Here is a 24,817-nt window from a genome sequence, read left to right on the forward strand (position 1 = left end):
CTTTGCTTGATAATGCTGCCTGAAATATGTTCTTATTTTTATTAGAACAGCTGTAATAGTCCATTGGTGCAGAATATTAACAGGTTATGATGAGAACTGAAGAAATAACAAAGTATCCATACTTTTTCTTGCAACTGTATATCCACAATCACCATTTTCACAGATCCAAACAATCGATTGTGCCCCACATGCCCCCCAACACCCCCCCCCCAAAAAAAAAACACTCTCACTATGGAAATGCTCAGAACGTGGGTGTTACTCTGTCTGAATAACATAGACGCTGGATGTACTTCTGCATTCAGCAATTCTTTTAACATAGTCTAACACAACATTATACCTTGCATATTTTTATTGACATCTTTGGCAAACAGAAATAAAGAACTTGAGTAAATAATAATACTATTTTAACAGTATGGTATATTAAGTGTAACTAAAGGCAAAACCTTTTTTCTTCATTTTGGAAAAAAGAGTAAGGGAGTGTTATAACCCCTGTCGGTTTTTCTTTTGCCATCTGTGCTCCATAGGGGAAGTTTCCCTTCACTTCCTGTCTCAGACAAAACTTGAAGTGAGAGGAAATTCCTCCAACGTGAGGGAATCCTGGGGTATCACCAGAACTAGTGTCCCCATTGGAAGATTCCCCTCTATTACTACTTTGGTGTCAACTCAAAATTTGGTATTTTCTTTTAACTTTCAATTTCAATGATAATTATAAAAAAAAAAAAAGTAGGGTGAATCTATGGGGGCACAGAGAAAAACTGGCAGGTGTTCTAATCCTTCTCCACTCTATCCAAAACGAAAAAAAAAAAAAGGTTTTGCCTTTAGATAGGAACTAGCTGCTGGCTCCATGTTACCAGGATACTAGTTTCTCAAAAAAAAATGTTCACATTATTTCTTATCCTCATGGGAACTTACAATTTAATGTCTATACCAAAGTAATACACAAACATACACATTGCAATCAATTTGGGTGAAGGCCAGTTAACCCATCAGTATGTTTTTGGATTGCTGGAGTAAACCAGAGTGGTCCCATGCCAACACACTGTGAATAGAGTTCATTCAGATAATGTAGCTACACATTCAGGGGCCCAGTACTGCAAAGCAAAAGTGCTGCACCGCACTGCAGTCCATGTATGATGTACAAGCTGTTCAGGCAGAAGGAAAGACTTCACAGAGGCTTTTTATAGCTACATTAAGAGAATCTAAAAGCCTTACGTGATCTCCTAGACATTGAGTACCACTACACTGCTACCCTGCACTGCTACTTTTTTTAATTTTTAGTCTACTGGATTAACTTTTTCACTTTAACTAGATGTGCTGAATAATCTTTTGCTATATATTAGTTTTCTTTTCTACATTTACCAGATAAAACAGTCTTAGGTTGTTAAATCTGTTTCTAGAACTTCCAAGAACAAAAGAAATGACCTGTTTTTTCTTTCAGAATAAAAGGATCCCTCTGTTCACCAAATAGAAGCCAAAAGAATACCTACAGTCATAGCAGACCAAGTGACTGCTATGGGGCCCAGAAGTACAGGGAGCCCAGAACCATTATTGCTACACATGGTTTTGCAGCTAACAGCATTTGTACAAACTATTTGAATTAAATCATGTATATGTTGTTTTGGAAACTTTATATACTTGTTAAGAGAAGTGTTTGTATTTGCAAATATTGGAGAAGATTAGAGGGCCCTCTCACACTTAATTATAACCCCAAACTAAGCACTTTGTAACAGAGGGATACGACCATCCTGAAGCTCCAGCATTCATACAGCAAGTGAGGACTGAAATGAAAGATCTCTGCAGCCAAACACTGGTACAATCTGTTACTGTGACCCAGCCATTAACTGCAATGAAGTTTTATTATAGCCTGTCAGCCAAGCACAAAAAAGAATTCAGGATAAAAGTCTTCTACTTCCAATAAGCATATGTTAGATTCCTGCATTTTACCAAGAATATGGTAAAGATATTATCGACATTCCGACAAGATAATTAATGAACTGCAACACAGTAAAATCAAAGAAATACTAAAACGCAATATGTCACCCAACCCTGGAGACAGACATTAATTGCTATATGAATGGTTATGATAAATATTCCATGGCTGGATGCATTTGCCATATGTTATCTTTATGACTGTCAGAGGCTTTTCACCTAAACAGACTTTCAGGTCTCAAAAACTACACAGAAGGAAATTCAGAGGAGTAGAACTGTCTGACAACAAGTTTCCATACAGCAGATTTCATAGTGTTACCAAAAATGACACCTCCTGCTTGGACTATTAAAGGGCCCAATTATTGGATTATTGAGGGCGCAAATGGAAAAGGGGGCCTCTCTGGGCTACACTGGAATCCAAAATGGGAGCTAACTGATGACAAATAGGAAGGACGCTCCCCTACACTGCAGCTCATTCTGCAAGCCCTGGCCACAATAACAGTAAGCCCTGGTTCAAATCTGTGTGGTCGTGCGGGCCGTAATTTGTGCAGGTATGAGAGCCCATTCTTTTGAACACACAGGGAAGAAGTACCTGCACTACTTTGGAAATCGCAGCCCACACGGGAACGGAGGTTCCCAGTACGGTTGCGATTTTCATTGTGGACGGCGTGCCATTAGAATTAATGGCACCCGCCTGCAGGTCCCACATTCCTCTGTGTGGGTGGTGCAGCTGCAGGTATCTGTGCATGTCCCGCAGCGGTACCACCTGCACAGATGTGAACAGAGTGTAAGGGTGCAACATTGAATTGAGTCAACTGGTGCTGATTATGTCACAAAAGGTGGTTCTAATGTTGCTTGTGACAGCATAGACAAAAAAAATGAGTAACTGTGCTTGTAGTTACAATATATTCCAGACTACATGTGTATTTCCAAATTCTACACCAGGAAAGGTGTCGTTGTGGTGTAAAGACAAGCACATACATATAGCAAAAATTACATGCAAGGTTGCATAATGGTGTAACGAGAAGCACATATATGCCGTAAAAATGGCTGCAAACACTCAGTCTTACATGTGACTGTTTAGCTCTGCCCTTGCGAGGGCAAATCGTGACCTTGTTATGGTCTGAAAATTTAATAAATACACTGAAACACGAAATGGCAACAAACAAGGGCCACATTTTTACCTAGCAATGAGTCTACATTATTTTAGACACATACTAGGGGGAATTTAAAAAACCTGACACAGACAGAATCTGGAGCAGCTGTGCATGGTAAGCAACCAGCATCTATAGTCCGCTTATTCAGTTAAAGTGGTTGTAAACCTCCGTCATGAAATATGAAAAAGGCTTTTACCTCTATAGTGTGTACTTGTCTCAATTAAGAACACTAAGTGTGATTTCTGTCTGCTGCTTCCTTCCTCTGCTTTCAGCAGGAGTCACTTCTGATAAGTCTTCCTGACACCAAGAGAAAAATGATGACAGGGGAGGGATCTCCAGCAGATTGACAGCCTCAGCTCTGTTTCTGTGAGCTGTGAGGAAGGGGGTGTGTCTTCCCTCTCCAATAAGCTCTCAAAGCTCTCCTCACTGAGCTCTGCAGAGTAGTTTCGACTCTCCGCCCCCCTTTATTCTGAACTCTCAGACAAGCTGTATAAATTCAGCACCTTGAACAGCTGTAGAGAAGACATAAAATTGTTTCAGCTCTGTGTATCACCTGGAGCTAGTTACTTCACTGGGTATATTTAAGGGTTTACAGCCACTTTAGGCTTTGAAAATGACAGATAGAGGCTGACTGGTTGCCATGCACAACTACTGCAGATTCTGGCTACTCCAATTTTAGTATATTCTCCTCCCTATATTTTCAGCAAATACTGTAACAATGACTTCAATGATCCCTGGAATGGACAAAGTAATGTCTGAAACAACCTTCAAATACTTACAAATTTGATTTAACTTTTTTTTACATAAAAGAGGCTGTAAGATAGCCACTAGAGGGAACTCTCTGTAAATCAGTGCAATGTTTATTTGCCAGCAACTCTTGTAATATCATCCACATAGGAAACATAATCTATTCAATAAGTCAGCTGGCACAGTAGTAATGTCACATAGTATTACAATACTGTATCAAACCATTTCACATACATTTTCTCCCGAGTGCTTGTCCTGTGCCCTGCCTGCATTTTTACTGTTCTTTCAGCCTGGAAACTGAGAAACGTCAATGGCGTCCAAAAAGCATCCCTTTAGGTCAAAAACGGGTTTAGACCAGCTAGAGAACAGCGATAGTAAATTAGAACCACTTGTAGAATTGAGTGATAATGATTTGAGGGGAAATTCGTCATCAGACACTGAAAACGATTCTGCGACTTTGCTCAGTGATGTGCGAACTTGGCGCTATATTTCAAATTTCAGTGTTTTTGGTTTGATATTATTGAATTAATGTATTATTATTATATTATTTTTTATGATTATTTAATAAATTATAATTTATGATTTCGTGTTTCAAATTTTATCATACCTGGGATGTATACTAGACTCTTGTTCGGACAGATTTCAGTGAGTTATTCCTAAAAATTACAGGTCTACAATAAATATACAACATATTTCCATGCAACAAAATGTACCGCTTTGAGCACAGAGATACTGACATAATCAGACCGCTAGGGAGGTTAAAGTGACTGTAAACCTCTGACAAAAAATTACCAGAGCATATCCTTCTATACTGTGTACTTGACTCAATCCAAAACAACTAGTGTTCTTTTTACTCTGCTGTCTCCTTCCACTGCTATCTACATGAGTCTCTTCTAAGAAATGATGTGGTTACCAGACAGTCTTGGAAGACGACCCTGTACCCACCTCTTTCCTTATGAGAGTGTGTAGAGGAAGTTGTGTCCATTCTGTCCACTCAGGTCTCAGATCACAATAAGCTCTCCTATCTAGTCTGTGCAGTGTGTGATGCCAGATCCCCACCCCTTTCCTGCTTTGATCTGTGTGTTTTAAAAGAATGTAGAGGAGAGAAAACTGCAGATACACAGGTACAACATATGTAGGAGGATTTGTTTCATCTCTATGTATAACTTCACTGGGCATATGTATAGGTTTACAACTACTTTAAGTTTAATGCAATGGTCTACTACAAAATCATACAAATATAAAATTATGTACCAGTATAATATATTTTAACTGTGTCTACACACACACACCCTTTCCTTCTTCTTTACTCCTTTGCTCTAATTTCCAGCCCCCCCCCACTATTCCCTTCTCCATTGTCTGGTTGTCCTCTCTCAAGGTACTGAGGAGTCATGTTTTATACCCCCTTTAGAGGTTGGGTGATTACACTCGATTCTTCTATATTGCAACTGTGTATTATGTCCCTCCTTACTCTTGAACATGTTGTGTTCATGTCTAATTATTGTTAGATGCTACCTACAATGTTACTGCATTTTGTTGCCACTTTGGCTATTGTGCTTTTTTTTTTTTATACTGGACCACTTGAGTGCTACGTACCTTGTTCATGTACCTGGAAGATTTTAATAAAGTTTAATTAACAAAAAAAGTCTCTACACAAACCCCAATAATACTTCATTGCACTATTATGATGTAAAAAGGAAATAAACTGGATATGTCACAATTCATTGCAAACAGAATGGTTTATCCCAGAAGTTCACAAATGTTGCCAGCCAAATACAAAATAAAATAAGTGTGTTTAAGCAACAAGTAAACACATAAAAACACAATTTTATTGTAATAGTGTTAATTAGTCCAGCTGGCTTGACACTAATGAGATGAGCATAATGATACAAGTATTGAAAATTGCCAGGTGCTGTTCAGGTCCTCTTGGTCTAGACCAGGGGTCTGCAACCTTTAAGACATAAAGAGCCACTTGGACCTGTTTCCGAAGGGAAAAAAAGACTGGGAGCTGCAAAACCATTGCAACATTTAAAACAAATCCGACACTGCATATATTGTTTCTTACCTTAATGCAGTGGTGGGCAACCTTTTTTTTCAACTGAGCCAAATCTCGCCAAAACCACAATTGAAATTTATTTTCAGAGCCACATTTTTAAAACTGAAAATACATCCCCAATATAGTAATTCATCCCCCATAGTAATTCATCCCCCATATAGTAATTCATCCCCCATATAGTAATTCATCCCCCATATAGTAATTCATCCCCCCTGTAGTAATTCATCCCCCCTGTAGTAATTCATCCCCCCTATAGTAATTCATTCCCCATATTGTGTCAATTCACTTACCTTTGCTCCGCGCGTTCCTCTCGCCGTGTTCCCGCGCCGTTCCGGTCTTCAGGGCGGACTGTGAGAGGAGAGGAGTTCGTCACGCTGCCCCGCCTACATCCTGACAGCCAATGTTTGCCACGCTCCATGGGCCGGATTAAAAGGTCCGCCGGGCGGTAGTTTGCCCATTGCTGTTCTAGCTGCAGAGTCCTGACTTTTGGGGCGGCCGCCCGAGAGGAGGGAGGGGAGCGGGCGCCCGGCACACAGAAGGGCCGCATTAAAATGTGTAAAGAGGCCGCATGTGGCTCGCGAGCCGCGGCTTGCCGACCACTCAGCTACGGCAACCCTATTGCCTGTCACCTGGTGGGCAGTGTGCTCCGGAGCCGCAGCAAAGGTGAAAAAGAGCCGCATGCGGCTCTGGAGCCGCGGGTTGCCGACACCCGGTCTAGAGCTATGCGCAGACTGGTAATCAGGACATACTCCTCCATGTGTCTCTCTGCTCACATTCTGCCTTGCTTTTCTAAAGTTCTAAAGTGAAAGCAGCCTGTTTTTATCAAGTGCATTTACTGCTGACAATCTGTAGTGCACTTGTCATAATAGACATTTATTTTTTCTATAAGGACTAGCGGGGGGATGCAACAAGAGCCCCACTACATAGACCGGGGCACCAGTAAATGTATTCTAACACCATGTCTAAAGTTGCACAACACCCACCAAGAGGCTACCGTTAGCCAAGTCAATGACAACTAAGTGACACACTGCTAGTTTATGCTGCTATAGCCAAATAAAAAAAGACTAATGCACAAAATTTTTAATTATCAGCTAAGAAACTGCTGAATGGCAAGGGAAGCTGGCAAGAATGTCATCAATGATCAAAGGATCAAAACAGCAGCTAATGGGCTGATACTAAAAAACATTCCTCCAGTTTCACTATGGAACCTTGTCACAGGAACAGCAGTGATGACAGATTTACAGCTACATGACTAGTATATGACTAGTATGACTGTATATGCATCTCAGATTTGTTTCTACAGTCAGTTTGTGAAGCATTTTGATGCAATGTATGCATTTTAAACCGGATAGTTTAAAACAGTATATACCTGCGCTGCTCCTGATGATGTCTGGATAGACGAAACGCGTTGGATGGGGCTGGAGTACTGTGACATAGTACAGAGCAGGAAGTGGTCATGGTGTAGTGCTCAACCTGTCTCTAAGCTGCCAAATTCCTAGTACCAAGGTATGGGCTGAAAGCTGCAGGGCTCATCTGCAGGAGCCTGATTTTGCACCCATGATCCACCTCGGTGCAATGCTTTGCAGACTCCAATGGGAAAAAATAATGCACGCACATTTATTTTGCATATACTATGTGCATTTATTATTTTTTCTTGAAAGGTGAACTTATTTAAATACAACTAAACATTTAAAAGTGTACAATGCATTTAAAGTCAAATCAAGAAAAAAGGCATTTAGAAAAAAAGTCTTTGGTGGGGATTCTAGCTTGTGTGATATAATTTCCAGGGATGTGGAAATTTTTGAAAAAAAACTACTTGCCCAGGGACTAAAATCGGGCTCCCAATCTACTTGTCTCTTATGATAATCTACTTGTCCAGATAAAAAATAAATCAATTTGAACCAATACCGTATTAAAAATCAGAGGTGATTTTAGGAATGAATGAAAAATCAAAAGGGGCTTTAAACAGCGCAATGTTAAAATTATTACATATTTATCTCCTCCTCCCTTCCCTGCCTGTCTCCAGCAACACATCCTGGGAATAGCAGGGAGGGGAGAGACCTTGCAGTGTAATGAGCACCGATTGGGTGCTTGTCAGGAAAGGGGAGTGTCCGGCTTATCCTTTATCCCTTTTGTTGCCAGAGCCGTTTTTGCATTTTTTGCACACATTTAAAAAATCAATTTAGGCCTGAAGATTACACAAAACCCCCAAACATTATATATATATTATTATACACCCCAGAGAATAAATTACTGGTAGTTTAAATTTTTTATGTTGCATGATATTACTGGAACATTTCAGTAAAAAATACAAGTCAGTTCATTTTAGGCACAACAAAAAACCAATAAATTACTTGTTTGTGAAATATAAAAGATGAGGTTGCACTGAGTAAATAGATATCCAACCTGTCAAACCTTAAATTTGCTAGCACCTGTGAAATGGTGAACAACTTCAGTACCTCGTATTTTCTATAGGCGACACTTTTAAAGCCCCTTCTAGGTCATCAGTATAGTGTACGGAGGAGGTCTGGTGCTAGAATTATTGCTCTCATTTCGGCATGTGCGGCGATATGCAACATGTATCGCAATCGATGTTTTCATGTCTAGGTGCCCCAGCGTGTGTTTACATTTGTACGTGCGTATATGTGGGGGGGGCCTCAAATTCTTTTTTTTGGGGGGGGGGGGGGGGATGTTATGTGTTTGGTTGTAACTTTGATGTTTTACGATTAAAAAAAAAAACAAAAAAAAAAAAACCTTTTTTTCCCCTTTACTTATTTTGTTTTCATCACATAGGAGACAAAGTCCCCTATGTGATGATTTTTGGTGACAGGTTCTCTTTATTGAGACATCCAGGGTCTAAAACACCCTGGATGCCTCCCCTAAATGTAATGCAGGGCATAACATTCTTTCCCGGCCTCGACGGCTGGGAAATCTTTGACCGGGGACCCGGAAGTGACATCATAATGTCACTTACGGGTCAGGACAAGAAGGGGAAAGGAGTGGATGTGTCCATCTCTTCCCTCCCCTTTAGCCGATATTGGTGAGACAGTGGGCGAGTCACGCGAGGGGGGGGTGGAGTCTGGCACTGTGTGGAAGCAAGCGGCCCGAATACTTCCACCTGACAGGTGAGGCAGGGCTTAAGGATTAAAAAAACTACCTGCCTGGCCCCCGGACCTACATGTCCCGGGCGATATAAATTCAACATCCCTGATTTCATTTTTTCCCTTATTCAATCTTGCATGGAAAATAATTTGTATAAAAATCTAAAGTAAATTCACTCGAAATTTTCTGTGCATTTTCATTTTGCGTCAAATTGATAAACAAAGCAAATACATGCGTGGCACTGAAACAAACCAATATTATGTCCAGTCAAGTAACAGGTACTAATCTGCAGGTACCATAAGGTGATTATACTTACCTGTCTCCACCCAGATCCACTATCAGAGCTCTCTTGGATTCCTGTTCAAGTTTTAACTTTCTAAAAGGCAATTGTCTCTCCAGATTTCTAGTTCTGATAATATGAATAAACGCCACATCCGATTTTTTCACAGTGAAAACCGCAAGAATTCCCTTTACTGAACCCCACAAAATGTGAAAATACCTGGATTCGGCAACACCAGGAGATATGAAGAAGACACAGTTCATTCCTACAGCTATTAATAAAAGACACTTAAGCAGAGCTAAGCAAGCTTGTCAGTGTAATAAGAGTAGAGAGAACACAATACCAAATGAGATTCCAAAGAATCATGGACTAATTGCCTGTGAAATTAAGAGCACTTCAACAGCTTGCCAAAACAAAAAGCCAGGAGCAGCCAGCGTATGTTTCCTCTCCCATCCTGCTAGGCTTTTCTATGACTATGACATTCAGAAGATGTGTGCGCAATAAAAAATTGATTATCATGAATACCGGTCTCATATTGCATTATCTAAACCAAACACAACACTACAAGCAATGTGACAGCTCAGTGGCTGCCAAGTCCATGACACAAAGATTTCTGTTGTAAAAGCTCAAGATGAGTAGATCATAATCCCAACTTTTTTTTTTGGTCATTTTGGCATTATACCAATTGCTGTTTGTTTATGAATTTGTAGGAACGTCACCGATGTTCAACTGAAAGACAAAGTAAACTGATTTCTCCTATTCATGCTGTATAGCAACAATGAGCCCCCCTACCCCTTCAGCCAATTCCAAGGTAACATTTGCTGATTACTTTTGGTTGAAGAATAAATTTCCAGCCACTTAGATACAATGGAGGGCTTAGAGAACTTTAATACAAACACTTGTTCTGCAATATTAGCTTTTACCAGCAGGTGGCATCTCAAGAGAAATTTAAACCATTCTATGCATTCAGTATACTGCTCCCCCTCCAAGTCCCCCAATACTTACCCGAGCCCAATCCCAATCCAGCGATGTGCACGAGAGCGGCTGCTGTCGTGGCTTTCTGCCTCCTCATTGGCTCAGAGACAGTAGTGGGAGCCATTGGCTCCTGCTGCTGTCAATCACAGCTGGAGACAGATCTGTGTACCGGCCTGTTGCCAGTACCATGTGACCTGCTGGGATCAATCACAACAGGTCACATGAGAATTATAAACAATGGATGGCTTCCTATCATGCCATCCATTGTATACAATTGTGTCACTAGCTGTGATTGGTCACAGTAATCATGTGTACAGACTGGGCCAATCACAGCCCATCTGTGTCATGTGATTAGCCATGGCTAATCACAACCAAAAAACCTGAATGAATTGATTTCATTCAGTTAAATGCTTGCTTATAGCAAAGAAATGCTTTGCTAAAAGCAATCATAATGTGTAAAATAAAATACTGATCACTTCCCCAAAGTAGTACAATGTTACTATGGTAACATTATACTACTTTGGACGCAGTGTATTATAACAAAAAAAAAAAAGTAGTAATAAAAAAAAAACAAAAGAAAAAAAATTTTTTTTTCGTACTGTCAGTGTCCATGATCACCACCACACCAGTTATATATTGGCGCTTACATTATTACAACTTTAAAAATGCCATTTCTCAAACATTTCAAACCTCTGGGAAGTCCTGGTATCATCCACGAGTCACGTGGAAGGTTTTAACACCAGGATTTTTGAAATTGTGCAACTTTATAATTTTTGAAGGACACTAGTATTATTATTATTATACAGTATTTATATAGCGCCAAAGGGTTTGCTCAGCGCTGTACAATAGCAAGGGGGGACAGAACATGAGACAAGACAGAAACAATACAATACACGAGGGGTTCAAGGGCCCTGCTCTTTCGAGCTTACAATCTGTTTATACACAAATCTGAATTTGGTGACTTTTGTTTATTGTTGATTATGGACACTTTTTGATATTTATACATTTTTCAGATTTTTTATATATATTTTTTTTTTCATGATTCGGGAATTTTATATGATATAGGTAGCATTTGATCATTTACAAAGAAAAAGGTGGGGTTTTTTTTCAACATTTTTGGTCTCTTTTCGTTTATTTAGCAAAACAAATAAAAAACCAAGTGGTGATGAAATGCCACTAAAACAAAGCTCTAGTTGTTTGAACAAAATGTCAAAAATATTATTTAGGTATAGCTTTGCATGACCGCTCAATTGTCATTAAAAGTGTAAGCGCTGAAAGCTAAGAATTGGTCTGGGCAGAAAGGGGGTAAGTGCCGGTATTGAGGTGGTTAAGACCCACTGTGTGCTGCTGCAATGTGACTCACGTGTGCACATGCGGGAGTGACATCACTTTGGTCCAGCCATTCAAGCGGCCAAAGACACAAAACTAGGAAGAAAGATCAGGTGAAGATGAAAGCTTCCGGGGACCAGTGACAGCACAGTGCTGAAGGGCTCTGTTTCTAGGTAAGTCTGTCATAATGCACCAGTATGCAGTGCATATTGATACATTATGACTTTAACCAGCATTTATCTCTTTTACTATTTAGCGTTTACTACCACTTTAACTAATCTTCAGACCTAAAATGATTTTTTAAAGGTGTGCAAAACAATGCAAAAACTGCTCTGGCAACAAAAGGGTTAAAGCTAAAGTCAAGGCACAAAGGAAAAGTTTAACACTGGATTACTGCACAGATCTGGAAGAAATACACAGAGCACACAAAGCTTACAGCAAGAATCTATAGGGCTCTAGTATGTAGAATATATATGCTATCCCAGAGTTCAGCTTTGTAGATTAATAAATACTTTGCTTGATTTTCACATTTGTAAAATGTATACTTTTTAAACATCAAATGTTTTTCTTTGCATCATAATTTTGTATTTTTCAGTTCATCCCCAGTGTGGGCTTTAAGAACAGAGAAAATAACTTTTAATGTTAAACAGGGCAGAATAACAATAAATAGCTTCCTGACCGCCCTATAGCAGATATACTGCTACAGGGCGGCACGGGTGCGCAAAATCACGTATATATATCCCGCTATAAGTTGCTGATCGCCACCATTACGAGTAAAAAGAAAAAAAATCCCAGTATAGATACACTGCCGTTTGTAAACGCTATAACTTTCACGTAAACCAATTAATTTACACATATTGGGATTTTTTTTAGCAAAGACATTTTGGCCTAAATTTATGAAGAAATTTGAATTTTTAAATTTATATACTGGACATGTTTAATAGCAAAAAGTAAAAAATTTTTTTTTTTCTTAAAATATTTTCTGTCAATGGTGCCACATTTGCTGTTTTATTTGATTACATACAAATTACAGTTTCAATATAAGAAAAATCAACTGAAAGTTATAATTTCCCCACATATGTGGAAATGGTTTATGAAACAATCAAATGGAAACATGCATAATTTCAATTCAATGCCTAATAGAGTAAATACATGTATTACTGCCACAGGTCGTCATACTACTGACTGGATTTCATTGAATACATTTCTTCCAAATCATTTCAAACTGTACTCATACATTCATTCTGGGTCATGTGTAACCACAACATTTTATCAGAATATAAACTCTATACAGGTGTTGCAATTTCTACCCGGGCAGATCGATAGCAGCAGGAGTCATTAGCTCCCACTCCTGTCAATCATCTCCAGAGAGAAGGGAGCAGGGCTGAGTCCCGTCGTCTGTGTCAATGGACGCAGCAGCAGGACTCGTGAGCAAGCCTGCACAAGTGCACCCATGGGAATCGGCTTCCTATTGGGGGCACCAGTAAGAGGGGAGAAGCCAGGAACGCCTGCGGGGGACCCGAGAAGAGGAGGATTGAGGGCCGCTCTGTGCAATTCTATTGCACAGAGCAGGTAAGTATAGACATGTTTGTTATTTAAAAAAAAAATCCTTTACAACCACTTTAACTAAACTCTCTCCACCATTATAATAGCACAAGAAACTGTCAGACATGGCATGCACCACACTAAAGTGGGACTGAACTTAACTATTTAGAAACTGCAAGTAGGCATTTCTTTATTGCAGGAGAAACATGCAATAATGAACACTTACCTGCCTGTTCATCGGTATTCTACTTAATGCACACTGAGCTGTGCATGAATTGGATTACATCATTCCACCAACGGCCAATCAAGAGGCCAAAAACTCAGCACCCAGAAGTAGCCAGAGAGAAGATGGCAGCAGCTGGCGAGAGATGTAACTGCTGAATCACTAGAAGGTGTTGGTATTTCAGGGGGTTTGGTCCGCTTTAAAACAGAAATTTACCCCTTACAACTTAATAAAAAAATAATGTTCTTTAGCAAGGAACATACATTCCAAACAATTATGCTACTAAAATTAACGTATGCTGTAAATTTCCTCCAGCATTCTTCCTCTTTCTTCAGCCATTTTGCTGAAGCCCAGTGCCCCTGAGCAGCAGTAAATCTTTAGAGTGTCAGCAGATCGGCCTCTGAGAGCAAATGAGCATGTGCAGAGCAGGGTGAGACACTGTATTACTGGACATTAAACAGTATAGGCTCTTTTTTTTTTTTTTAATAGTTTCCATAGCTATACTTGTAAAAGCGGTCAGCCTCAAAGTGGTAGTAAAGGTAACAGAAAAAAATAAATAAATAAAAAGGGTCAATTCTGCAGGTTTAACCCCTTGGCGCCGGCGCCTTCCAGCCCTTTAAGGGTTTCAGAAGCTGGGAGGTGGGGCGGGGTTTTAAGGTCATGAGACCGCCGTGATTCGCCATCACATGATCAGGAAAGAGGAGATCGGGACCTTTCCGTGAGTATTGGACATGTGTGCTGGGAACGCGCAGGGCACGAGCTCTCAGCACATATGTTTTTCTTAATTGCACGCAAATGTGCGGCCGCTCAGCGTCAAGGCACAAACGCCGGGAGACCGCACATTTGCGTGCAGCCGGCACAAAGAGGTTAGGCTATAATGTGCTAGTATGCACTAAATACTAGCACATTATGTCACACTTACCTTTAGAATGGATCCCTCCAGCATCGCACTGTCACTGCTGACATAGCTTCCATCTTCATGGGCTCCAGGTTTGATTGGCCGAGTGGTGATGACATCATTCCCACACATGCGCATGGAAGCCCTCAGGCACAGCACAGAGCTCTGAAGGAACGGCACGGGCGGCTGCTGCTCGCTTGAGTATCTCCTAAACCGTGCACGTTTGGGGTATATTCATTTTACCTACAGATAAGCTTTACTGTAAGCTTACCTGCAGGTAAAAATTATTATTATTATACAGGATTTATATAGCGCCAACGGTTTGCTCAGCACTTTACATTACAAGTGGGAGACAATACAGTAACAATACAGTTCAATACAAGAGGGATTTGAGGGCCCTGCTCCTTGGAGCTTACAATCTAGGAGGGAAGGGTGAGTGGTACAATAGGTAAAACTGTGAGGGATGGAGTGGTTGGAAGAGAAGAGGATTCCAGTATTAGCAGAGGGTGGGATAGGCTTCCCTGAATAGATAGGTTATCAATGATCGCCTAAAGGTAAGCAGAGTAGGTGATAGTCTGATTGGGGTAGGGAGTTTCAGAGGATGGGTGATGCCCTGGAGAAGTCTTGGAGACGAGCATGGGAGGAGGAGATAAGGGAGCTAGAGGGTAGGAGGTCTTGCGAGGAGTGGAGTGTACAGTTTGGGTGATATTTAGAGATGAGATCGGATATGTAAATTGGGGCAGTGTTGTGGATGGCTTTATATGTCATTGTTAGTGTTTTGAATTTTATCCGTTGGGCAACTGGGAGCCAGTGGAGGGATTGGCAGAGAGGGGTGTCAGATACAGAGCGGTTAGTGAGGTGGATGAGTGTGGCAGCAGCGTTCATGAGATACTGAAGAGGGGATAGCCTGCGGTGAGGCAGGCCAGTGAGGAGGGAGTTACAATAGTCGAGGCGTGATATGACAAGGGAGTGAATAAATTGCTTAGTAGTTTCCGGGGTTAGGAACGGTCGTATCTTGGAGATGTTGCGGAGGTGAAGTCTACATGATTTTGTCAGCGATTGGATCTGGGGCTGGAAGGACAGATGGGAGTCTAGGATTACACCTAGTACCCTGGCATTGCTAAAAATGTAAGATAGGGGATTACTACCACTTGAAGTGATCTAGCAGGACTTCATTTTCCATTTTAAAGTGAAATTAAAGGTTCACATTTTTTTTTTTTAAATAACAAACATGTCATACTTTCCTGCTCGTGCAATAGTTTTGCAGAGCAACCACGATCCTTCTCTTCTGGGGTTCCCCGCCAACGCTCCAGGCCCCTCCTCCCTGCAGAGTGCAGCTTGCTCTAGAGGCACATGTGTATGCTTACTCCAGAGTTGCCTCTGTGTGTCTATGAGACACACACAGCACAGCTTGGACCCATCCCCCGCTTCGTCCTTCAGATTTTAAAACCACTTTAAGAAAGCAGATAGACCTTCACCCCTTTGTTAATCATGAGCAGCATCCGCTCCATTTTTCATGTTTAGAAGAGTGGTGCAAGTTTGTGCCTGCACCACTCTGTTATTTCCCCCACATTGTTTATTCATTTTAAGGGATGGATCTGTCCTCATGAAAGATCATTTTGACATGTGTCAGTCAATTAATGAATGCCATTGGGGGAAGTGACTAAAACTGGATCAGACAAAATCTGCACAGCTGTGTATATCGACTATCCAGCTTCTGAGCTCAGCTTGTTCAGGCAGGCCTCTTGCACATAGACATACTGATGTGCATACACAGGATCATGCTGGCAGAAAGCTCCTGGGTAGAAAACACAAGTAATGTTCCATAAAGAACAAGTACAACCTGTCCACGCTAGGATCAAAATGTATTGTGTCTATTCCACTGACAGGATTCTTTCCTGCTAGTTTGTTACGTTTGGCACACCTGGTGGTTGTAAGCAAGGTGGTACTCAGGCTGGATTCATTTCATTATAGATCATTTTCTCTTGGTCTGAAATTTAGAATCATACAGTTCTACCATTTTGACTTTTCCGTATTTTATGCTATATATTTTGAACATTTGAATGCATGCATGTATATTAGTTGTCATAGTGTCACTTATAGTCTCACTTCTGTCGCTGCAACTACTACATAATGTTCCATAAAGTCATCACATATACACAAACACAGGCATATAAACATGCATATGTGTATACATGTGTAAAATTCTGCTTCATCTCTTAGCCACCAGTGTTGTAATCTGTGTGTATACATTTGTCTATACTCTGGAAATTACTGGCCTCAAATGTAACATTTTCTATTTCTGCAATGTTGTATTGCAGATGTGTGCATTTCCCCATAGACAAAGAACCTGTGTTCAGATCCATGAAAAAAAATGTTACACACCTACAGTACAAATGCAGCAACCCGTGTGCAGGAAGCCTAAATCACTTTGCAGAGATCTGTTGACATTAAAAAATGAAAGCTTCCAAAGGGTTAAGTTTGTAGGCCGGGTATACTCACCTTCACAAAGCTTTTCCAATGCTTCTACTTCTGTCACAGCCTCCACAAAATACATGGTGGTATTTCAGGGTATGGGGGAACATGTGAACTCCTCCCACAATGCAGTGCTTAGACCTAGCAGCCAATCACCAAGCCCAAAAACCGTCAATTGATGTATATGGTGATGTCACAGCATCTTCTAGCTTCAACACCAGGTAATTTAAGATGAAGCACTGTAAAGGTGAGTATAACTGAACCAAGGTGTATACTGACATGTATATACACAGTACACATACATATTATATATAAAATTATGTTTTATTAATAACAAAACATGTTACACTTACCTGCTCTGGTTTCCTCCCACACTCCAAAGACATGCTGGTAGGTTAAAGAAGTTGTAAAGGCTAGATTATTTAAAAAAATTAAAAAAAAAAAACAACATGTTGTACTTACCTGCTCTGTGCAATATAAATTGCACAAAGAGGCTCTGATCCTCCTCTACTCCTGGCTCCTCCTCTTCTCAGTGTACCACCATAGGAAGTCGCTTCCTATTGTGGCACACCTGCGCGCTTGATCCTGAGCTATGCTTCCTGCATCTATAGACAGACAGTGAGGCTCAGCCTTGCCCCTCATCACAGGAATTGACTAACAGCAACGGTAGCCACTGCAAAGCCTGTGAGAGCGGGTAGAGCAGCTACAGACAAGCACAGTGCCGATTGCATGAGGGTTCAAATAAGAATGAAAGGGGGGGGAGGGAGAAGGGGGTGATACTAATGCCTAAATATATTTTACCTTAATGCAGGGAATGCAATGTTTAGACTTTAGAACCACTTTAACCACTTCAGCCCTGGAAGATTTCACCCCCTTCATGACCAGGCCATTTTTTGCTATTTGGCACTTCGTTATTTTATGGTCATGCAACACTGAATACAAATTAAATTTATATTATTTTTTTCACACAAATAGAGCTTTCATTTGGTGGTATTTGATCACCACTGGGGTTGTAGTTGTAGCCATTCAATCTCAGCCCATTTATTAGGGGAGCACTGGGAGGACTATAAAACAAGAGACCAGAACCCCCCCCCCCCCCCCCCCCCCCCGAGATCGAGGAGAGAGTAGGACAGTATGGGCAATCCGATGAGAATTATTATGCCAAATGGAGTGGAGGAAGGGTTTCTGAAGGAAGTGTAATTTGGACATGGGAATGGGATTAGGAACAGGAAGCGTCTCAAACAGATACAAAAGCCTGGGCAATATGGTCATTTTTAATACACTGATCTGTCCAAGAAAGGAGATGGGAAGGTTTTCCCAGGAATTTAAGGACTGAGAGAATGCATGAAACAAAGGGGAGAAGTTAGCAGCATAAAAGAGAGTGATATAAAGAAGTAAGGTTGGTACCTAAATATTTCAAGGAATGTGAACACCACCAGTATGGATAATTTACCTAGAGAGAAGATAAAATCGTAGATGGTATATGGAGTGGTAGTGCTTCAGTTTTAGATGCGTTAACCCAGGGCTTGAAAAAGCCGCACGCCAAATGCGAGGAGCAATTCCTCTGTGTCGAGCGCAGATAAAGCATGGAGCGACTACACCTGTGCTCCAAGCCTCATTGTGAAGCCAAATTCCGGTTTACAACTTTTGGTTTCCGGCTTCTGCAGCACCGCCACTGAGGGGACAGGTGCAGGAGAGGTCCGCTCTCCTCCACTGAGAGGAGACACCCTCCCCACCGCCACGGGGGACTCGGGGGGACAGTAAATACTGTATACAACATGTCATATCGCTATAATGGAGTACAGGGGAGCTGGAATATACATTACTCAGTAATGTATATCCCAGCTCCACTGTACTCCATTATAGTGATGACATGTATACAGTAATGATTACTGTATACATGTCATATCACTATAATGGAGTACAGGGGAGCTGGGATATACATTACTGTATACACGTCATATCACTATAATGGAGTACAGGGGAGCGGGGATATACATTACTGTATACATGTCATATCACTATAATGGAGTACAGGGGAGCTGGGATATACATTACTGTATACATGTCATACCACTATAATGGAGTACAGGGGAGCTGGGATATACATTACTGTATACATGTCATCACTATAATGGAGTACAGGGGAGCTGGGATATATATCACTGTATACATGTCATCACTATAATGGAGTACAGGGGAGCTGGGATATACATTACTGTATACATGTCATCAATTTAATGGAGTACAGGGGAGCTGGGATATACATACTGTATACATGTCATATCACTATAATGGAGTACAGGGGAGGTGGGATTTACATTACTGTATACATGTCATATCACTATAATGGAGTACAGGGGAGCTGGGATATACATTACTGTATACATGTCATATCACTATAATGGAGTACAGGGGAGCTGGGATATACATTACTGTATACATGTCATATCACTATAATGGAGTACAGGGGAGGTGGGATTTACATTACTGTATACATGTCATATCACTATAATGGAGTACAGGGGAGCTGGGATATACATTACTGTATACATGTCATATCACTATAATGGAGTACAGGGGAGCTGGGATATACATTACTGTATACATGTCATATCACTATAATGGAGTACAGGGGAGCTGGGATATACATTACTGTATACATGTCATATCACTATAATGGAGTACAGGGGAGCTGGGATATACATTACTGTATACATGTCATCAATTTAATGGAGTATAGGGGAGCTGGAATTTACATTACTGTATACATGTCATATCACTATAATGGAGTACAGGGGAGCTGGGATATACATTACTGTATACAGTTTTATATTATGGACTCTTTATTCTAAAGAAAAATGTAATTTCATAAGGGGGCGTGGTTGGGGGCGGACCTGGTCAAGGTTGAGTGGGGAAACTGGTGGAGAGTAAGTTTTGTGACCGGCTAGTAGGTCTGGACTTGAAATTTTAACCCCTATGTTAACGTTATATTCCGATAGGGCTCCGCAGAGCTGTAAGGTACAATGTAAAACAGGTAAGGAAGTGTGTGGTTCCGTCCGCGTCAACAAGATATCATCAGTGAACAGGGAGAGTTTATAGTCACTGTTATGGGTACGTATCCCTTTAGATATCCGGGTTGGAGCCAGGGGCGGACTGACCATTTGGAAACTCGGGCACTGCCCGAGGGCCCAGGGTCAGTAGGGGTCCCCATGAGACGCCCCTGGTACCTTTTTCATAGGCTTTTTTGAGTCTGGACAAGGACACAGGGGCCCCATGATCCCCTATTGCCCGGGGCATCAGTAGGGGGCCCCATGAGATGCCCCTGGTACCTTTTTCTTTTTTTTTCCCAAAAAAGTTTTTATTTTGAAATAAGAAAGGCATAACAAGTCATATACGGATACGGGACACAGTCCGTGCATAAACATCTGTCCCTGGTACCTTTTTCATAGGCGTTTTTGAGTTTGGGCAAGGACACAGGGGCCCCATGATCCCCTATTGCCTGGGGGCCCCATGAGTTGTCAGTCCGCCCCTGGTTGGAGCTAATGGCTATGGCCAGGGGTTCTAAACAGAAGATAAACAACAAAGGAGAAAGTGGACATCCCTGGCGAGTACCATTTGACATCCGTAAGGAAGATGATAAAAAACTATGCCAATTTGACCTGGGAGGTGGGGGCGGAGTAAAAAACTTTCAGAGCTGATATAAACGGAGCTCTAAACCCAAATCTCTCCAGGACCAGAAACATATAAGGCCAAACGCCTTTTGGGCATCCAAGCTCAACAAGAGGGTAGGAGTCGAGGACTTATTTTTTTTCTACACTTTGATTGCTGGTACAATGAAGATAACTGCACCAGCAGTGCTTTGAACTGCCATGAACTGCCATGAATGGGTTAAATACTAGTGATCGGTGATTGGCTACAGCTAATAACATGGTACAGGGTGCTGAGATTGGCCAAGGTACCATGTGACAGTTGTGGAGCAATCACAGCTCACTTGTACCAGAAACAAAGCTGTTGTGAAAGAAATTAATTCATAACAGCTTTGTTGCTACTGGGTCCTGACTACCAGGACCCACACTGCGAGGGGGGTAAAATGACATATGGATATGTTGCTTTGCCTATACATGCCATCCACCTGCAGTAAAAATGCTGTATAGGTGGCCAGCCAGTGGTTAACTGCAACAGTAAAAAGTCAAATCACAAATCTGGCTGTGTCTTCTGACTTCGCTCTGTAAATCTCAGGAATAAGCAAAGAACAATACAAATTCTTCTGCAGCAACAGCACCTATATTAACATTTCATATGTGCATTCAGCATCCAGGTCAACATCAAGACTACTTTTACAAAAATTTGTACAACAGAAAAAATTCAAGTATCTAATCAATATGCCATTATGGATGATGGAATAAGATGGCACAATTACCTTCAACCGACTGGTCATGTCCTGGCAGCAGTTGCTCATTGCTTGTACATCCTCATTTATACTTTCCAGTTCCTGAAAATAGACATTTTTATCAATGATAATCTGCCACATCTAATTTCAGTGCCCATATCAAAAGGCAGCATACTCAACAGACTACTAGATTATAGAGTTATATCATTATTAAAACGTTTTGTATAGGCATGACCCAAAAACTAAATAACAAAATATGCTGCACTAATAAAGTATCAACATAAAAGTCAAAAACAAAGAAGTCCAAATAATTCTCAAGTGAATGAGACAGGTTGCAGAAGAAGATTCTGGCGTCATATACCGTCACCAAAACACCCGAGTAGATAAGGCCCAACGCGTTTCGTCATCAGGAAGACATCGTCAGGAATGTCTTCCTGATGACGAAACGCATTGGCTGGAGCATTGGCGTGTAACGTCATCACGTTCTGGAGGGACGGTGGCCATATTTTCAGCTTTTTTCACATTCACAATTTTGGTTGTTTTACTGCTTGATGTACGTGGATTTTTTATTAAATTGGTCACAATTTTACTGAATTACTACACTGAGTTGCTTTTATTTTATATCCCTTATTTTATTATCGGATAGGAGTTTTTCCTGCTTTTGAAGATCTTTAAAGAGGAGGAGTATTCATCATCTTAAAGGAGGATTCCGAGTGAAAATTACCTGCTTCAGTGATTTCTTATTTACTACGTATATTGACCGGTATACGGTCTGAACGTCCGGTAAGGGGCTTATCTATTCGGGTGTTTTGGTGACGCTATATGATGCCAGAATCTTCTTCTGCAACCTGTCTCATTCACTTGAGAATTATTTGGACTTTTATGTTGATAATTTATTAGCGCTGCATTTTTTTTTATTTACTTTTATAGTTGCCTTTTCTGTGCAAGCTGCTTTTCCCTAATAATTAGCATTTTTGAATTCAGATTGTAGTTACATCCAAGTGAAGGTTTTTTGTGTTTTATATGACCCAAAAGCTCCCTCACCCACTCAAAGAGCCTGCCTTGTCCCTGTAGTAGGAAACCACTTTTTATTACTTCCTGTGACATCACCAGGTTAGTAAAATTCATGCAGAGGTATCGGCTGGGAGCCCAGTTCCTATTGGTGTAGGCACACTCCCAGTACTGTTTTTCTGAGAAATCAATGTATTAATATAGAAATGGACAGAGAGGGACGGGCATAGGTAGAGTTTTGCAGTCCAGAGAACTCATTCAGGGCTGACAACACTGGTTCAGATTTTTTTTGCTTTTAAAAGGATAAGTTCACCTTTGTTCACCTTTTTTTTTCTAAATTCCAGCTCCTCTGTGTACCAATATGGCATTAATGTACTTCTTTTGCAGATGTTCAAAGGCGGAAGTAATGGAAAAGCCTTTTATACAGCCACCTGGACACGGACATAAAAGGTGGGTAGAAAAAGTAGAAAGCTTTTGAATTTCTACAAAAGAAGTGCATTAATGCTCTATTTGTACACAGAGGAGCTGGAATTTAAAAAAAAACAAAAAAGTGAACAAAGGTGAACTTATCCTTTAGCATTCGATTTTGGAATGAATGTACTTTCCCAGACGAACACCACATACACTCTTAGAAATTTGTTCAATCAAGAAACCCTTTCCATCCTGCTCTTCCGAATTTTCTTGTTAACCCAACAAAAAAATCAAACAACCGTTTTAAAACCAAAATTTTCAAAATGTAGTTCTACTATTGTACAGCCAGCACAAAACTGACCTATCCTAGCCACTAAACTAAATGCCAAAATTAAACGATCTTCTGCATCACTTATCTGAACGTGTGGAAGGAGAGGCTTCAACGAATACTTAAAGGGTAACTCCACTTTCGTGGGAAATAAAATAGCAAATACAGAAAGAAAAAAAATAAATAATAATACAGCGTACACGAATTGTAGCACAAGAAATATTGTAATTGTATGTTAATAAAAATTATATTTCCTTTTCAATCTGCAACACGCAATGCAATATGGCTACTTGGAGACGTTTTGTACACAGATGGTGTACAGAACAACCCCCGCCTCCACCCCAGATAGGCCATTTCCTGCTTGTGTGATTGGCTTACTGATTTTCACAGAAGTCCGCACTAAGATACAAGTCAGATTTTGAGCATCCCCTACAACAAAAATGTAATTTTTGGCGAGATACCCAAAGGAAATCACGTCTAAAGGGATGCAGATGCATCGATATCCATGTTTACTTTTACCGGCAATTGCGAGTACTGATACTTTTGGTCAAGTACTTGCCGATACCAAATATCGATATCTTTGTGGTGCCATTTGAACCCATACAAAATATATAGTCTCAAACCGCACCGCAAAGAATTGCGTGCAATTTGAACAGGAATGCTTTGCAGTGCAATGTAAGCCCATTCAACTTGTATGGGCTCAAATCGCACAGCAAATGTATTAGTTTTGGATAACAGGAGCATTTGCATGAGAACTTGTGCAAGTACCAGTATCGGTGCAACCCTAGATGCAGACCCTGCAGTTTTCCCCATTAGAGCCCTGCAAATGCAGCAACTGATAGATAATTATAATGTAACTCCCATACAGATTCACTCTGCATATGGACACAGACAAACAGCCTTTTCTTCAGAATTACAAAAGGTAGGAATCTGCAGCAAAGTTTGGTAAATCCCTTGCAATGTACATTGATTCCCTAGAGGGGAAAATTTTTTCCTCAACAAAAGTAGCGTTGCCCTTTGATCAAGCCACAGATGATGCAATTTTCTTTCCTGCAACCACAGGAACAAAGCGTTATTGTACTCTGCCGTTGGGGAGCCTGCCATGCCGGTAGAACACAATAACTACTGCTGGCAGCTATAGCTGCATGCAAAAAATCCGACAGACAGGTTGTACTAAAGCTGATCAATGGATTGACTTCAGTACAACCAGCCTACCGATAGACGGATCGAACCTTGGCCGGTTCAGCATTCGATCCATCTTGGGCCAGCATTACAGTGATGCACCAAAACACATACTGATCCAGACATGATTGACAAGACAGATTGTGCATTGCAAAAGTTATTTCATACTGTTGCACTATAATAGCAATGTATTTATTAAAAGAAAAAAAAAAAAAAGATACACCGTACCTCTTTAACCTTTTTAAATATAGCTACAAATTCTTCATTTATGGATAAGCTCCGTCGTTCAATATCTCCTCTCAGGTTTCTCCGACTCCTCAAACTGTTCTCAGTGAAAAATATAGAGAGGGATTTAAGAGCTTCCAACATTTCCTATTAAAAGAAGATGACAATTATTATAGAAAAAATTACATTTGATTAACATTTTTCTTTAGAGACAGACCATTGCTTCCACACAGAGTGCTGGGGTTCTTTTCTACAGCACACTGGAAGGAGACAGGCTTCTGCTCAGGTTATGTCTGATTTTTTACGACCTTGTCTACCTGTTATGATGTGGCTGGAATGTATTTCACAGATTTTAACTTAAAGGACCACACTGGGAATCGCACAAGAATGCACTTCTTTGAGGTGTGGTTTCAGCCAATTCATTTTTAATGGGCTCAAATCTTACCGCACCAAATGTAGTGCATGCGCTACTTTCGGAAACACACTGCATTTGCAGTCTGCATTTGGGGTGTTGTTAACTTATTATTGAAACCCGCTGCAGATCGCACCTG

At 40.7% G+C, this 24,817-nt stretch overlaps 1 protein-coding gene across 1 annotated transcript in view; it reads right to left on the reverse strand.

Annotated features, from left to right (window-relative positions):
- COG6 (component of oligomeric golgi complex 6) overlaps positions 1 to 24,817 on the reverse strand; it is a gene marked incomplete at its 3' end in the record, with an annotated part of 81,054 nt that overhangs the window by 51,313 nt on the left and 4,924 nt on the right. Inside the window, exons 2-3 of the mRNA XM_089690807.1 lie at positions 24,270 to 24,413; positions 21,140 to 21,211 (exon numbers count right to left, since the gene is read on the reverse strand). Of these exons, the coding sequence (XP_089546933.1) occupies positions 21,140 to 21,211; positions 24,270 to 24,413 (216 nt within the window). The remainder of the gene's footprint in view (positions 1 to 21,139; positions 21,212 to 24,269; positions 24,414 to 24,817) is intronic.

This window comes from Staurois parvus, unplaced genomic scaffold (assembly GCF_062004578.1).
Source record: "Staurois parvus isolate SC_StPar_1 unplaced genomic scaffold, SC_StPar_1.0 ptg000544l, whole genome shotgun sequence".
Taxonomy (NCBI): Eukaryota; Metazoa; Chordata; class Amphibia; order Anura; family Ranidae; genus Staurois; species Staurois parvus.